Source organism: Pipra filicauda, unplaced genomic scaffold (genome assembly GCF_003945595.2).
Source record: "Pipra filicauda isolate LSUMZ 115617 unplaced genomic scaffold, ASM394559v2 scaffold249_size1133689_pilon, whole genome shotgun sequence".
Lineage (NCBI taxonomy): Eukaryota > Metazoa > Chordata > Aves > Passeriformes > Pipridae > Pipra > Pipra filicauda.
The window spans coordinates 441,819-458,751 of record NW_024104364.1 but is presented as its reverse complement, the minus strand read 5'-3'; the positions used below and the strand labels follow the sequence as shown (position 1 = coordinate 458,751).

At 43.7% G+C, this 16,933-nt stretch overlaps 1 protein-coding gene across 4 annotated transcripts in view; it reads right to left on the bottom strand.

Annotated features, from left to right (window-relative positions):
- The window catches only part of LOC114001229 (protein PHTF1-like), a 30,608-nt gene that overhangs the window by 10,553 nt on the left and 3,122 nt on the right, over nucleotides 1-16,933 (bottom strand). For 2 of the 4 annotated variants that reach the window (XM_027746228.2, XM_039381933.1), the window contains exons 1-4: nucleotides 1,560-1,669; nucleotides 1,439-1,495; nucleotides 1,292-1,361; nucleotides 495-653 (exon numbers count right to left, since the gene is read on the bottom strand). In XM_027746228.2, coding sequence (XP_027602029.1) covers nucleotides 495-653; nucleotides 1,292-1,361; nucleotides 1,439-1,495; nucleotides 1,560-1,598 — 325 coding nt within the window. In that variant the 5' untranslated portion in view covers nucleotides 1,599-1,669. Of the gene's footprint in view, nucleotides 1-494; nucleotides 654-1,291; nucleotides 1,362-1,438; nucleotides 1,496-1,559; nucleotides 1,670-4,108; nucleotides 6,719-7,289; nucleotides 7,399-8,323; nucleotides 8,492-9,275; nucleotides 9,419-9,851; nucleotides 9,990-15,409; nucleotides 16,081-16,933 lie in introns of those variants that run through there. The other 2 variants (XM_027746222.2, XM_039381934.1) reach the window with 2 other exon arrangements.

Here is a 16,933-nt window from a genome sequence, read left to right as displayed (position 1 = left end):
AAACGGCCCCAGTCAGAGGAGCTTCGAGGTCCCCTCCGACCCAAAGCAGCCTGGGATTCTACTCCAGGAAAAGCTGCTGACAGCAAAGCACCAGCACCGTGAGGCAGAAAGGGGTTTTAGGTTCCCCTAATGCAGGTAAAGATGAGCACCTCGTATGAGATCAAACCATACAGTTGTGACCCAGCACGACCCAGTTCTTCTGTCTTAACTATTTACTTTTACCCTGCTTTATTTGGTAATTATTATTTAATTTCTGCAAATGCTGGTGCCACACGTCTTGAAATGTACATTAAGTAGGTTCCAGATCTGATCCTTATGTTTTAACTTATTGACTACAAAATCCCTAAGGTTGGAAAAGCCCTTGGAGACCAGAGTCCAACTGTTCCCACAGCACTGCCAGGTCCACCCCTACCCCATGTCCCCAGTCCACACATTTTTTGGCATCACATTCCTTGCAGAACAAGGATTATGGCATGGCTTGCTCCCACCCTCACCTTGCATAACATAGAGCACCAGGAGCCACGTAAAAATCCTCTGGGAGGTGACCTGTATCCACCACTGACTGAACAAGGGGAAAAACACAACTCTCACAATCCCCTTCCGCGTTAGCGACGTCCAGGGAATTTCAGGCTTGGCTTTGGCAAAGGTAGAGCCTGGAATTAAAGGGAAAACAGTCCATCATTAATTGTGAATCACAAATGTCCCCTCACTGATGAGTTCCCCTTTGGGCAGCCCAGTTTCAGGCACCTGCCTGAGCTCCAGAGCCCCAACAGGCACAACTAAAGCTGCCTCTTGTCTGATCTCAGGGCACTGGCTCTGCCCCTTCCCTGCCCACCCAAACCTGCTCCCACCACCACCCACTTCTGCTGAACGCCCCCTGAACTCCTCCTGTCTCTGCTCTCAGGATTTCAACACCCCTTTTGCCCCAGGGCTCACAAGCAGGGGCACCCCTGGAAGCACAGGCGGGTTCTGCTTCCCCCGCCCTGCCCCAAGCCCCAGGATCATGGAATATCCTGAGCTGGGAGGGACGCACAGGGATCACCCAGTCCAGCTCCTGGCCCTGCACAGGACACCCCAAAATGCCACCCTGTCCCTCAGAGCGTTGTCCAAACACTCCCGGAGCTCTGGCAGCCTTGGGGCTGTGCCCACTGCCCTGGGGAGCCTGTTCAGCGCCCAACCACCCTCTGGGGGAAGAACCTTTTCCTGATACCCAACGTAACCCTGCCCTGGCACAGCTCCAGCCGTCCCCTCGGTGCCCCAGAGCCGCGTGTCCACACCGAGCCCCGCTCACCGCTGATCAGATCCACGTCGATGAGGTCGGGCTGGATGTGCCCCTTCTTCTTCGGCTTGTTCTTGAAGCCCTGCGGGGCGGGACACACGGCCGGCTCAGCGGCGAGGGGCCCGGCCCTTACCCACCCCCCGCCCCCGCCGCCGGTACCTTCATCTGTGTCTGCTCCACGGCCTTCTCCCATATCTGCTGGTCGTAGGCCCCGATCTGCGGGGAGAGGAGGCTGAGAGCACGGCCGGGCCCGCGCCCTCCCGCGCCGCGCCGCACTCACCTTCTTCTGGTACCATGAAATGGCATCGCGACAGGCCATGGGGGGCGGCGGGACCGGCCCTGGCCCGGGACCGACCCCCGGGACCGACCCCGGCCCCGTTACCCTGGAAACCACCCGGCGCTCGACTCGCTCCGCCTGCTGCCCCCCCCTCCCGCCCAAGCCCGCCCAGGCAGCGCCAGCCGAGCGCCGAGCGCCACCCCCACCAGCCCCCCCCCCCTCCCTTTCCAAGCCCGCGGAGGAAAGAAGCGCCCAGGCGGGTTTTTAAAGGACAAAATCAGACTTTTTGTTTATTAAAAAAATACTTTACAGGAAAAAAATTTCTATGCATTCCGCCGGACTATTTTACAAAGAAATAGCTTAACAGTTTGACACTGGTGTATACAGTCAGCTACCGACGGCGCGGGGGGGCCGCGGGGCCGCCCCCGCACACGCGCCAAGGGCAATAAATACAACTAAGGCCGCACAAAGCAAACAGTCGTCCAGGCAATTGTACACGTCCTCTGCAGGCAGAGACCTCGGATAAATTAAAACCACAGAAAAAAAAAAATAATCATCGTAGCTGCCAATCAAATCAAATGAAATCACCAAACAGCAATACAGGAGTCGGTATCTTTACATGTTGTACAGAGAAATCGGGAGGAGCTGGGGGTGTTTGTGTGAATGCTCGCAGCGCCCTGGACGCTGCTCAGAGCACGGGTCACATCCCTGGGCAGCACAAGAAGGTCCAGAACAGGCTCTGGGGGAGAACAAACAATCCTTCTCCTCCTCTCCCGCCCCCGCAGCCAGCGCAGAGCTGCCAAGGCTCAGCACCCCTCGGGAACTGCAGCTCCAGAGTTTATCTGGATTCAGACCGATGAAGGGCTTGGGGAAAGCTCTGACACGTTTACCTCGTCCAGGGGAACTGAAGTGTAACCTGGCAGAGCCCAGCCCAGCCCTTTTTCTGGATCTACACCTGTGAGAAGTGTTCCTTATAAATCCCCTGCGAACACCTCGTGTGTGTCCCCTCCTTCCTGGAAAGGACCATGTCAGGTGTCTGCACAAAATGACTTGGAGCTTGTCTAAGGAGAGAGGAAACCGAAGCCAGCCGGCATTTCAGCTTTAAATTGCACTTGCAATCCCTTTCTAGCACTGCCTTTAACCCTATAATGTTTTAATCCCCAGAACTTTTAAATAAAGTAGGGCCCAAGCTCAGTTGTATGTCTCAAAGCTGAGCCCTCTATGGACAGAGCACTTGGGCAGTGACAGTTGTCTCCAGCATAAAGCAGGAGCATTTTCTACCCATCACCTGACACATATCACAGAGCAGATCCTCATAAATGGAAAACTGAGGATTTACAGTAACAGACCAGCACATTCATATTTGGGAACTGTATCTATCCGGGTTCCACTGAGAACCAGAGAATCTAAATGGGTTGGAAGGGACTTTAAACTCATCTTGTTCTACCCCCTGCCATGGGCAGGGACACCTCCCACTAGACCAGGTTGCTCCAACCTGGCCTTGGACACTTCCAGGGTTGTGGCATCCACAACCCCCCTGGGCAACCTGTGCCAGTGTCTCACCACCCTCACAGTGAAGTTTTTTTTCCTAATAACTAATCTAAACTTCCCCTTTCAGTCTGTCCCCATTCCCCCTCATCCTGTCACTCCAGTTCCTGATGAAAAGTCTCTCTTTGTCTTCCCTGTAGGTCCCTTCAGATCCTGGAAGGAGCTGTGAGGTCTCCATGCTCCTTCTCTTCTGCAGGCTGAGCAGCCCCAACTTTCTCAGCCTGTCTTAGAACAACCCTTAATTATCTCATTAAGGAGGCTGCTCCAAGAAATCTTAGAGGAATTCAAATAGCAGCTATTTAACATGAGATATTCAGAAATATTTACTTCGCCCTACCCAGAGATTTGTTCTGCTCAAACAGTAAAGTGGCTTGAACTCGTTTCTTCATCTCTAAACAGCTGCAGCTCACTAAAATCAGTGTCCCACAGGTCTTGTTCTGGAAAACATTTGCACCTGTGCCATCAGGGCCTTGTTCTGACTCTGCTCTGCTGTTTTCAGTGCAACTGAAGCAATGGCTGGACAGTGACCAGCTTCCCAAACAATCCCTGTTGTACTTTACATCCAGAGGTGAGGTGGAGTTTGAAAGTCTGTCAGTCTGGTTAAAGCACAACAGAGGTGAGCATGGATTTAGTAAGAGGTTCTCAAACAGCCCCTCTCTCCCTGAATCTTCCAAACACGCATCAGCAACATTCAGGTCGTCCAAAGATACCTTTTTTAATGTGCATTTTAATCTGATATTAGGCTTTAGGTTAGTAATTGAGCAGAGCACAGAGAGCAGGATGCTATTGGTCATGTCCCTCCACCCAAGAGGCAGTCAGAGCATTTTCCAGGTATTTCAGGCTGTTGTCACAGATTTCACTAAAGCTACAGTTTGGAAAGTAACATTAACCACTCTGTTCTTAACTCATTCCTTTGAAAACATGCTACTAGAATTTACAGTGGATTTCCAAATGGATTCCCTCTCCACTCTGTTTCAATTTCCCCAATAAAAGAGACAAGTGGGTCAACGGGGGCTCAATCTGTTTATTCTGCCTTTGAAGTTAAGCTTGTGGTCTCTGCAGGTTTGTCAGTTCCTGAGTGATCAGTGCTGGCTGCCAGGGAAGGGCCACCTCAGGATGTGCCTGCACTGCCAGGGCCGAGGAGCAGCACGGGAAGGGTGGAACGGGCACTTGGAAGACTCGCAGACTTGGTCAAAAGGAAAGAACAACCCTTGGGAAATACAACCTCTGAATGTGAAGGATGAACTGAAAGCGCTATTGCCTGTGAGGAATTTTACTTTGCACAACCCTTAAAGCTATGAAATTCCTCTCAACATAAAAAGTGGAAAAAAACCCACCAGAGAAGTGACGGCTCGTTTCGGAACCGCGCTGAGTCATCTAGAATTTCTGCTAAGATTAAATTACACCCCTGCATGAATCACATTACTTCTCATCATAAAAGCTTTCCATTCTAACACCTTATTTACACAGATTACTAAACGAGTCACTACCACTTCAATCTGTAAATTAGTTTTAAAATTGAAATATTTCCTAGTCCTCATTTTTGTACCGAAGACAATACATACATACACATAAGGAGTAATACAGGTTCTAACTAATCACTGCAGTATCTTCTGAGGATTATTTCTCTATCAGTTTAAAATAGTGACCTCTACACTGAGGTGCTAATATGTATATAAAAGCCTACACAAACAATATTGCACAAAGTAAGATTTATAATAGAGTAACATATTTTAGAGACCCTTATAAAGAGAAGAGTAATAATTGATATTAAAAAGATGCATCCAGAACTAACACAGCATCTTTGCTTTTGTCTAGTCTAACATAGTGTTTCAAATCTTTCCTACCCCAGTGAGGATTAGAACAAATAAAGTTATCTGGAGACAGCTTAAGTTGCACCAAAACCCAACTTGTACTCTAGATGTGGGGGAAGGGAGAGGGAGAGGGAAAAGGGACAGGACTTTTCCTTTTGATGACTGGAAAGGGCAGTAATAAATGGGGTGAGTGAAAGTCAAATACAGATTACACGTCAACATCCAGAAATATTGAAAGATTGTTTAAAAACTGTTGATAGCTGACACTCTACACATTGAGCACGTGCCACTGATTTTTCCACAGTAACTGGGTGCCCAGGAGCTACACATGGAAAAAGCAGTCCAATGCCATAATACTTTTTATTTGTGAAATACTAATACAGAACTTACACAGTAAGGCTGTCCTTATTCTAGGAAGTCAGGTATCAACTCAATGCTTATTATATTAAGTGCATCAGTACAAGGGAAAGTGTGGATCCATTGGACACGTTACGACCCGATCAAAACAAGCTGCCAAGTTGGTTAAGTATTTTAAAGCCTTAAAGTGCTCAAAGATAGCAGTTTCCTCCACAAGACTACCAGTAGGTTCTCTAATTTTGACACTAGTATTTACCACGTTCAGGGAAGATGTATTTTGGAAGCAAAAACCCTCACACCAAACAACATAAGCAGTGCTATGAGAAGTGTTAGGTCAGTAAGTCATTGCATTTCAACAGGATCAGACACTTGCTTCAGTTCACTTTACAGGTCACCCTTGTAGGAACTGTGAGAAACATCAATTTCTATAGCTTGTATATAAACCAACATGTCAAGAACAGACATACCAAAAATTCCACAAATCATCAAAAGTGCTGTGCTTTCTCTATTTTTTCTTTTTCTTTTCCTTTTTTTTTTTTTTTTTTTTTTTTTTTACTTTTTTTTTAAGCAATTAAAATGGAGATGGAGAAGTCACTTTGCAAGTCTTCTACAAAAGCATCACTTTCTGGTGAAGATTAGAGATAAAGTAAAAGTAGGGAAATAACACTGACCAATGGAGTTCAACCATTTCATGTTCCTGGAGGAATTTCAATCTGACTTTGAGAAGATATTCAACATCTCTTTACTTAAACAGAAAGAAGTGGTAGACCACTGTTACAGGTTGTACTAAGGGGTTAAAATACAACTTGAATTTTGCATAATCTGTGTAAAAAAGATATGCTTGACATTTTGGAATGTCACCTTTCTTTATAGAATTATAGGCAAGATTTCTCCAATAAAACATAAGCCAGTTACAAAACTATAACTTCACATCAAAATTTTAAAAAGTTGTTAAAAAAACATTTGATTATATACATATCACACAGAAGAGCCTGCATGATCCTGTGGATTGTGTTGCTGATCAGACTCTATTTTAAAACCTGGAAGGGGCTGGGCCACCTGATCTGGTTGCACAAGTCCTGATATTGAAGAAACAGAGGAGGAGAGCACCCCTGGGGTAAGCTGAACTTCTATACCTGGGTCTTCAGACTCTATTTTTACACTCACACCTTGGGGTTCACCTTCTGCCTCTGTCTTTCCAGGAATATTACTGTTGAGGCTTGAATTGCTGTCTGCATTTGGAGAATTCTCCCCCACCACGGGGTGATACTGTTTAAGTCTGATGTGCCAGGCTAAGCTGCAGACTGCTGACACTGTTTTGAACTGATGAATGACATTTCTAGGGATGAAGTAGATGTCATTGTCACACAACTGAATTCTAGCATAGCGAATGCCTTCCCGTCTCATTTGGTTTAGTTTGGCTTCGTCCACCCATTGAACACACTGGGAGAAGGAGAGATGGGAAAGTTAGTGGTAGACTCTTCAAACAGTTCAAGTATCCTCCTGTTTTCAACTTAATTCACGTCTAAATCAGAATGTTTCTGTTTCGTGGGTAAAAATTCTAATTTAACTGAGGATTGGATGTTTAAAGCACAATTTAGCCAACGTGCATATCTTGGGAGAGGAGAATGAAGAGGATTCTCTAGTTACAGTTGAAAACAGTAGGTGTGACATGGGCTGCATTGTTTGGGCTGACAGGACTGAGCTGAGATGTCTCCACCTCTTAAGACAACATCAGACATTAGAAAAAGCAGGAACAGGCACACATGACTTCTTAATCAACACACTGTTTCTACAGCACATACTGTGACTCACAGCATAAATCCCAGCTTGGAGGAAAGGAAAAGAAAAAGGTCCCTTCCAACTGCACTATTCTATCCTGAAACACGAGGAAATTGCCCAAGAGAGTGAGAACTGGGGATACCAAAGAGCTGGCTACAGAGAGGACCTGAGATCTGCCAGAAACTACTCCCAGAACACTAAGAATGAGCTGCCACGAGGGAAGATCCAATACCTGTGACACTGGAGGTTCATGTAGGTCCAGCTGAAGTCTCTGCACAACATCAGTGAAGTCTTCAGCATGAAAGCAAACCACATCTTTGGTTATACGAGGCTGGTCACTCCTAGAAGAGATGAGAATTCCAGGAATTTTTAGAGAATTTGAATTACAGCTCTTTCCAGCAGAAAGTTTCACTGAACCAACGACCTTCCTCAGTTCTACACTGTGCACAAAGTCTCATCACTTCTCAATACATGTATTTTGAAAAAGGGGTATAATTGACAGATTTCTCTTTTTTCCCCACTTCTTTCTTGCTGCCTTCACACCAGACGTGATGTTTTCAGGGACAATATACCAAAATGATCAAGAACTAGGTTCAAAATGCCACTACTAAAGTTCTCTGTGTTCTAGGAACCACAGTTTGCCTCAATTCTTCCATTTTATAATTGGACAGAATAATTCTGCATTAAAGGAAAAATGTAAAATAACCAAGTAACTCTGCAGCTGAAGCAACAAGGAGCTGGATTTTATTCAGCAGCTGTGAACCAGAGTGAAGGAAGTCCTGGTACCTTTTATTCATACAAAAATCTAATGATATTGCTAATGATGCAATCCAATTCCCACTGTAATTTCTGGCAATTACAGTGATGCAAGTCTAGTTTCTCTGCAAGGTCACCAGCAATATCCTGGGTACACGACCTGAGAAGGCACTGCAGCTGTGAAATTAATTACACTGAGTTCTTAGATTACTGTTACAGAAGCTGGAATTAATACACCTGCTCAGGAAATGAACTATCAGGGATGATGGTCCAGGCATGGTATTTTAAGGCTTTTATATATCACTAAAATATTCTGCAAACTGCTGTTGCAATCTTTTAATGCCTCGAGAGGGGAAAATAGCGGGTATACAGCTTGTGGTTTTCAGCGCTAGGCAGCTTTTATCTTATTAGATAAAATCGGATTTCTGATTAGGCTTGTTTTCCAAGGAATTATTTTTATTTTTTTTTTAAAGAGAAGGTGTAGAACAGCTGCATTCCAGCAGCACTTACCATTCCCCAAACTGCACAGCCTTCAGGACCCCGACAGCAGCCGTGCTCTGCCAGTCAAAGCCTTGCCCCACGTGGTCGGCGTGAGCTCTCGTCCTGTCCTCAAACAGGACCTCGCGGGGCTCGCTGGTCCGAGGTAGGTACTGCAGGTTCTTTATCTCGTTCATTGACCTAGAATGTCGTAAAAACACACACTGAAAAACGTTTCAGACTCCTCAGAAATAAATATTTGTGTTAATGTAATCTGAAATGCGTGCTGAAGGCTTGAAAAGAACAAAGCGCTTCCCTCCGATTTCTTCCCGGTTTTGTTTTGACCTTTTGCCGAATAAAAACAGCAAAGTACAATTCAGGTTGTGAGATCAAACTTCATAAAACAAATCCAATCACTCACGCTGGAAGAGTTCCTCCAGGAATTGAATGGTATGTAAAATAGAGCTATCTTAATAGAACCTGAACTTCAATTATTTGGGAGTACATCAAAAAATCCTCCCTGAAATGATAATTAAAATATGCTTCCAAGTCTCCTGAAATTTGTTCTTTTTCTGAGAAACATGTAAGTACACCCAATATTTCCTGAGCAGGCAGACAGTACTACAAGTGCTTTAGCACTAACATTAAAATGCAGCACGAGCAGTGTAAGGATCTCTGCTGTTTTAGAGCTGCCCTCGCCACAGAAATAAGATGAATAAAATAAGCCTCCTGAAGGATAATGAAAGAGGTTTTTAATCTTAAGAAAGCACTGATCTAGGACATAAAAGTAGTGAAATAAGATAACCATCACAAGCAACATTTGTTTTATCAGCTGAGCCAATTTGAAACAAAAAGTGAATCTTAAATCCGAATTAGTCATCTGAAGAACCATTTACACATCAAGTACTTTGCTCTTGTTCTCAAATCTAACACAGACACAACTGCAATGGTTTTCTTCTCTCGCTGGAGGCAAACCGAGCCTTACCGGCGCCGTTTGAAGGGCGATTTTGGCATATCAGCTGTGGGGATCATCTGCTCTCCTGGTCTCACCCACATGATGGGCCCGTCATCGCTCTGGGACCTGCACTGAAGTCGGAGACTAGAAAGAGTCCCCCAGGGCAGAGTCATCTGAAAAGAAAAGAGAAACAAAACAACCCACAAAACACACATAACACAGAACACTGGGTGAGATAGAAAAATTAAATGACGCCTTTGGTAAAACTGGTTCAAATTTGCTGTCAAAAGAATTGCATAGAAACTAAATAAGTTTGAGAGGTAAAATATAGTCTGAGCTAACTTTATCAAATTCAGTTGTCAGGGAAGCACAGAATTATGTAGTGCATATATATGATAAACTATATTTTTTTAATTATTTACACAATTGCAGCTACCTTATTCCATACCTCTCAACTGGACGCAGGAAAGAATGAACCTCAGTAGCCCAAACAAGCACATCAGTAAAGAAAACACCTTTTGTTTTCTAATTACTTTGAAATATGTGAAACCTAGTAATTGCTTAAATATCTGCAGTGCTCTGAACAAACCACAAGTTGCTGCTTACTCTAAGAAATGGAGATTCTTCCAACATATCTAGAAATTCTGGGAAGTAGTCCCCCACTTCTTCATCCACTGCTCCGACCAGGCTGATCTGCCGCATGGGTCCTGCTCTGTAGGTGCCACAGCAGTACGTCCGATTGACCTGGGGGCCCAGAGAGGAAACACAACACCACCACAGCTTTAGTTCTGCTGCAGGAGAGTCACACTAACCCAACACACTGGGCCACAGCTGGACTCATCTACCTCTATTTCAGTAGCTGTGCCCTTGGGAATAGGCACGGGGATTGTTTAGAACACATGCCCACAGGGCATCCCAAGAGAAACAACTCCTGCCTGCACTCCTGACAGGAAATCCTTCTCCAGTTTGAATAACAGCAAGTGAGTATTTGACTAATTCAGGAACAATTCAACACTTCCAGGCTGACTTGAGAAAACAAGCACACAAGGTTTCCTTGTGACTCAGTCTTTCACCAGCAGGCTTCAGCTCTCCACTAGTTTGTGCAGCTGACTGTTGTTTCTACATTTCAAACCGGATGCCCCTGGAATACACACACTCTTCATTCCAGTCTTGTCCCAGAGGTCCTTCCCCTGGGACTGCTGTGAAAAATCTCAGGGTCCCTCATGCAGGGGCCCTGGTAATGTTGTTATAATGTATACACAAAACTGGACAAGAAACTGAGGAAACAAGAGGTTTAGCCAGAAACCCAGTGCTCATGAACAACTTCAGGATAACCATCAGCAGTAGAACCTGCTGCCAGTGCTGTGGCCAGAAATGCTTTAATCTCACTTACAGCCCTTGGACATCCTCTGGAGCACAGACTGTCCCACTTTCCAAGGGCATCTGGCAATTTTTCTTACCGATTTCCTGTTCCTGGAGGAGAACCCCTGGCAAGGCTCCAGTGTTCTCCAGCCTCATCCTATGGACTGCAGCTGTAAATCCCATATGGCCACAGAGCAGGTTCCATGTAGGTACCACAGGTATTTGATGTTTTAGAGCAGAAATGTTGCCATAATTAGTCTGTTTTGCACACTCAGTTGTGTTTGAGCCCCAACCTTCCCTCTGTGTTCGAGTGCTTCCCGTGGTGAAAAGCTCCAGCTGTTCTCTATGGCTGAGTGGTGGGACAGAGGATTACTGCTAAATTGGCAATTTTAGTCATGTTCAGAACGGGTGATGCCTTTTATTACTAACTCCATTTATAGATATGTGGATGCAGCAGCTTAGTTTGAAGTTTAGTTTCAGTTTTGCATGTTTAATCAACAAACCAGATGTTATTAAATTACTCCATGAGGTTGCTAAAGGTAAATTAGGAGAGACTAATTAGGGAAAAATAGAGTTACTGCTGCAATGTTATTTTCTAACAGCAGCCATAGACATTTAGCTTCTTAATTATAGGAGTTTAGCTCACTCTACTCACTGAATGCAGTTCAGAGCAGGAGCACTGGAACACCACAGCAATATTCCAGTTCTGTGCACCTACAGGGGAACTAAGGACTGAAATGTTCTGGTCCTTAAGTCAGCAAAGTTTAACTGCCTGGCACTATTTCTGTGACCGCTTCCAGATGAGATCTGCTCTACTGAAACCACCTGTTGAGAGTCACAAGTATTTCACAGGTGTTTGTCACAAGTTAAAATGAATTATGATTCCATATGCACTTTTTCCTTGTAATGTTTTCAAAGGAAATGAAAAACTAGAAGCTTTAAGTTTGGAGGGTTTTTTTTAAATGCACTGGAACACAATGGAAAAAAAACCCAAAAGAATTCAAGAGTTATAAAGGGGACAGTAGAAATACTTCAGGGAAATATTGGATTTTAATGTTTTGGTAGTTTTTAATAGAAATGAAATACATTTACTGGAGAATTAAAACCAGAATTACTGTTGTGTAAGGACCATGGGGCCACTAAGACCACTGTGCCCTTTCAAATGCCACACTACCCTGCGTGTCCCCTGCTCCACACACTCCACACTGACAGTGAGTTACAGGCATGTTTAAAATTAGCTCTTCAGTGCTCAGGGAGACATTTTCTTGCAGCTGCATGGTGTGCCTATCAGTGTTCCCCACACTTGGGTGAGAACAGGAACAGACAGCACCAGTGTTTCCTGTCCAAATCGCAAAGCTGGTATTTATTTGCATGTCCCTGAGCCACCCCAGCCCCTGCCCTGCCTCTCCAAGGGTTAAGTGAGCAGCAAAACCCCAAAGGGTGAGAAGAGGACACACAGATGAGGCATCAGCTGGAGACAAACGAGGTTAAGTCTCAGAAGTTTCTCTCCAGTTGTAAGAAAAGCACGAATGAGTTGACAGTGCCAATATTTCAACATGGCAAGTCAGCTATAAAACCAACCACACAAACACTTGGCTGCAAGGAAGAAAGCAAGAGCACAAGGGGGTTACTACTGACAACAGAGGGCCAGGACAGTGACGTGCCAGCACAGCAAGGGTGACATGTCTAACTACAACGTGACATACTGCAGCCAGACCACTGGGCATTGGTTGTGTGGCTCTAGTGACAAACTACCTGAAGTTTGCAGTACAGATGCACAATTTCTCCACTTCACACTTTGGTAGCTTCTGCTAAAAAAAGGAACTGCCATTCCAGACTAAGAGAAGCTCACGTGGGGGAGACAACCAAACTGTGATGTGGTTCATTAACCAAAGCTGGCAGGAACAGAAGAACCTTTTCTGACAGCAGGAGTAGGAAAAAGTCTCCAGTTATCACCTGTTGGCTGCTTCTCCCCAGAAGGAACAACAGCTTATGCAAAACCTACTTCCCCAGCTCTTTCCTGGCCTCTTCCCAGAACCCCCACTCCTCTGTGACAGTCTAACTCTCCTTTGGATCAGAGAAAGAATTCAACAGGCAGCTGATCGGTTTTTTCTTGGGGGAAAAAAAGTAGAAGTGTTTCTTAAGTCTAAATATATTCCGATTCACTGAGTAGAACTAGAAGCAGTTGTACTGAAGCAAGTGATAAGGAAAATGAGAGTTCATTCTAGCTGCACTGCTAAGAGCTTCCAAATTAAATTGTGCCCTTATGTGAAGAAAGCTTACAAAGTACTGCTCAGTGATTTGAGTCCTTAAAGCTTGTAGCCCAAGTGAACAGCTCCAAACTAAAGCTCAGCTTCAGTACTAAAGTAGTAGAACCAATGGGAGCCAATGCAAGCAAAAAATCCAGAAGACATTTAAGCGTAATTATTTTAAGATTCTGAAAACAAACATTTATGCTCCAAGCACATACTGGAGTGCTTGTTATAAACTCACTGCCCTGAGAACAAAGGAATTCCCCTGGCAAGGCAGTTAATTATCACCAGACTTTTATCAGTTCTTCCAGATTAAAGTCCTTATTTTGAACTGGAGACACTTCCTACTAAAATTCAGTTTCTCTGAAAAGGTACATAGAACAGCTTAATGTTGTATAAGCCAAAGGTCACATTAACTTGTAGTTTACAGATCAAATCTTTATTTCTTGAGACTGAGTCTGCAGGACTCAAAACTACCTAATGCTCAAAATCCCCTCACCACAGGATGGGTCAGTGCAGCAAACAAGAAGAAGAAACACAGAATGGAGGTGACTTCATTATCTTCAATTAAAAATAATCAGTGTTACAGCACACAACAGTGTAACATGCTTAATCTGCAAAAGCATAACTACCAAGTGCTTTTGTGCTGTACAGTTTTTATACAGAAAGGTCAAAAGTGAAGCCTGGCCAGTCTGTTCTCTCCTCAGCGGTGCTGCCGAGGAGCAGCAGCACAACAGGCAGGCTGAGCCCTTCCAGCTCTCTCAAGCAGGGCACTGTGGCCTTCTCCATCTCCAGAGAAGCCAGCCTGCAAAACCTGGGTGAACCCACCACCAATTTAAATGCTTCCTTAAGCTTAAGCACCACGTGTATCCCCTGCAGAGCCCCTTTTGGGCTGCCTGTGACAGCTCCTGTGCTGTTTGCTCAGAGTGAAGGACAATAACATACTTCAGCCAGAGAGGATTAACCAGGTCATGCTGGAGCTGGGTTTAGAGAAGTGGTTTAGACCAACTGAACCTTATGTCATGACTCAATCTTAATCAAGTTTAGAGAGTACTTAAAATAGAATTAATTGAAGTACCAGCGCAGATTATAACCCAACAAAGCCTCTTATTTATTACCATACATTCCTCACGTGTATTTATAGTACCAGGATTCATGTTCACAGGACATTCACTGGGGAAAAATGCAATTGTTAAATATCCCAGTGGCTCTGTTAAGCCATTTTAGTGGTCACCACATGCACTTGAGTTAGAATGCAATCATGACACCAAATAGCACAGACATATCACTGATCCTGAAGACTTTAAAGCCCAGCCTGGGGACAGGTTTCACATCTGCAGCACCCAGGTGCACACGTGCTCCTGCCCATAGCAGAGATTGGTTTTGGGGTACTCTGCACTCTGACAGCTCTGTCAGCACCAAGAGTTACTTAGACCAAGAAACAGAGGCTGGTTAAAATAAGTGCAGCAGCAGCTATTTGTTGTCAAACAAATTCATAAACCAAATGTCAGAATGATTCATTTAATGGTATTCAAAGACTCCACAGTGACCATGCAGGAACTTTCTGTAAAGCAGTAATTGTTTTTCCAATGCAAATCTTGCTTATAAGCATTTGGTAAACCCTGGAGAGATCCAAACAGCCCATTCACAAGCATTAACATTTCAAAATCTGTTGCTAAAGGTCTATTCCTACAGTAGGGAAGTGCACTCCACTACAGAGTTTCAGATTTATCCTTCCAACAGGTGAACCAGTAAATGTAATTAATGTCTTGAATAAAGAGTTTAAGAGTAATCAGCAGTTTGAATCCATTCTCAGACTAAACAGAAAGCAGCTTTATTCCATCTAAAATAAATTTATCTAAATTCTAATCTTGTTGTACGCTCATAGATATTTCTGAGTTTGATCACAAGATTAAAATCCAACGAGTTTTCACACAGGAATCTTGAAATTAGCTTAGTTTTTACTGTTGCATCCATTTAAGTTACATGGAGATACAGTTTCAGAATCTAAGCTAGTTTAAGCCTACTATGGAAACCAGGGTAATACATAAAATGAAAGTCCAAGGGAATTAAAAAGATACTCTAACCACTTCCAAGTTAGGAAGTCTAAACACCCAACATCAGCTGCTGATAGAATTAAGATGTTTAAAAAAATTGTGAATGATATACTGAAACCTGAGAAGTAATGTTATTGCAAAAAAAATAAATAACAAAAAAAAAACCAACCCAGATCTATTGAATAAAAAGAAGTGTTAGCATTTGCAGTCTTTGCAACTCTCGATACAGACTTGGCTGTTGTTTTGAACAATCTCAGTGTTTTATGATCAGTGCAGATCTTTCCTCAGGTCACAGATAGCAGTGTCTGAGGTGTGAATCATCAACTACCAGTGAGCTCTTAAGCAGAAACAGGAATAAACATCACAGTGCACACGTCTTTTTCATCTGCTTAAAATTTGTGACTCACGTATTTTAAGCCAGGCCTGCTCTGGATTAATGAGATTAATGAAATCTAGGTGCTGTGCAACTTTTATGCCTGTAAACAGTTCTTACCTGAGAATGAAAATTTGAAATTGTTGTTGTTTCAATGTCCTTCTTGCCCAAAATTTCCATTTTCACTGGAGTGTTAGGAAAGTTAAAAGCAAAGTAATCCAGGAAGTCTGGTAAATAAGCAGCTGCTCCGTGTACTATGGCTAAGGCATAGTAAGCTGCATTTTTATCATTTTCACTGAATGACAACGCAAGAAACTCTTCTGCAAATCTCTCCATCTCCACTGGAGACAAAAATGAGAGTTCATCCATGTAGGCATGCAGGACCAGAGCACCTCCATTGGACTGGTGTTCCTCGTGAATGAAGTTACTAAATTTAGTGCCAGTTTTCAGGAAGCTGCTGCGAACAGAGTGCTCCTGGTGTGTCACAAACGGTGTTTGTACTCCCTGGGGTATCCGATACTCCTGCATCCCCAAATTCAGTCTGCAGAGCTGCTCATCCTTCAGGTACCTGAAGGATTCCTTGTTCATTTCCAAGCTGTCACACTGTCCTTGAGACAGAGTCTCTTTGTCGATGCGGGTGAGCCCGGCGCACACGGTCTGCACTTCCTTGTTGTACATCTTCAGGCGTTTCCCCCTCACATCTTCCCGGTGTTTCTTTTTCTTTTTTTTCTTTATCTTCTTCATAATAAGACTGTCAGCTCGCTGGGTTTTGCCATTTTCGTCTGGAGTTTCTGGCAGCAACAATAAAGAGAAGATCAGAGTTCTGCAGTCGCAGCATATTCACCCCAAAAGAATCCAGCCCCCTCACTTGATCCGACCAGTATTAATACTTTTGACTTAGACAACCAAAAATGCAGTATTTCTAGTACTACATAAATAAAGACTCAAGCTTAATATTTTAGAAATATTTCCATTTTTAACAGATTTATTAGAATGCCTTTAAAAGGAGTCTGTATTTCAGGACATCTATAATTAAGTACATTAATAACTTCTGACATTTAAGGCAGCGCCATGCAGGGGAAGAGGACAAACAACAAGTGTAACATTTAGACATCAAGACTTTCGTTACAGAACATTTCCCTGATTTTGGACACGTGATATAGAAGCAAAACAGAACAGTCGAAGAGGTACAAGTGTTACTGACATGTAGGAGGTAAAAATATTTAAATCCTAGGCTGTTGATCTTTTGAATTAAAGGACCCAGATCATCACATCCACAGTTTCAGCTATCTGCTGCTAGTCTTATAGTTAACTACTCAGTTAATGCAGAGAGAGAAATTAAGAGGCTGTTTTGAGGGTTTCTTTAAGGTTAATCACCCTGAGAGGTAAAATGTAAAGAAGTAGCTCTGTTAGGCAAAATGTAATACTTTAACCGCTTATCTTTCAAGAATAAAAACTAGTTTAAATGACATTTAGCAAGTGACAAAGGTAGTTAGAAAACTTGATGCTTCAGCTGTTAAAAACTCAATTCCCAAGACAAGATTTTAATGTGCCCGAACCAAAGAACTATTTCATCCAACAATGCCCATAAATCTCTGTTACCAGGATAGCCACGGGAATCAGAACAACCTGCTGCTGAAGGCA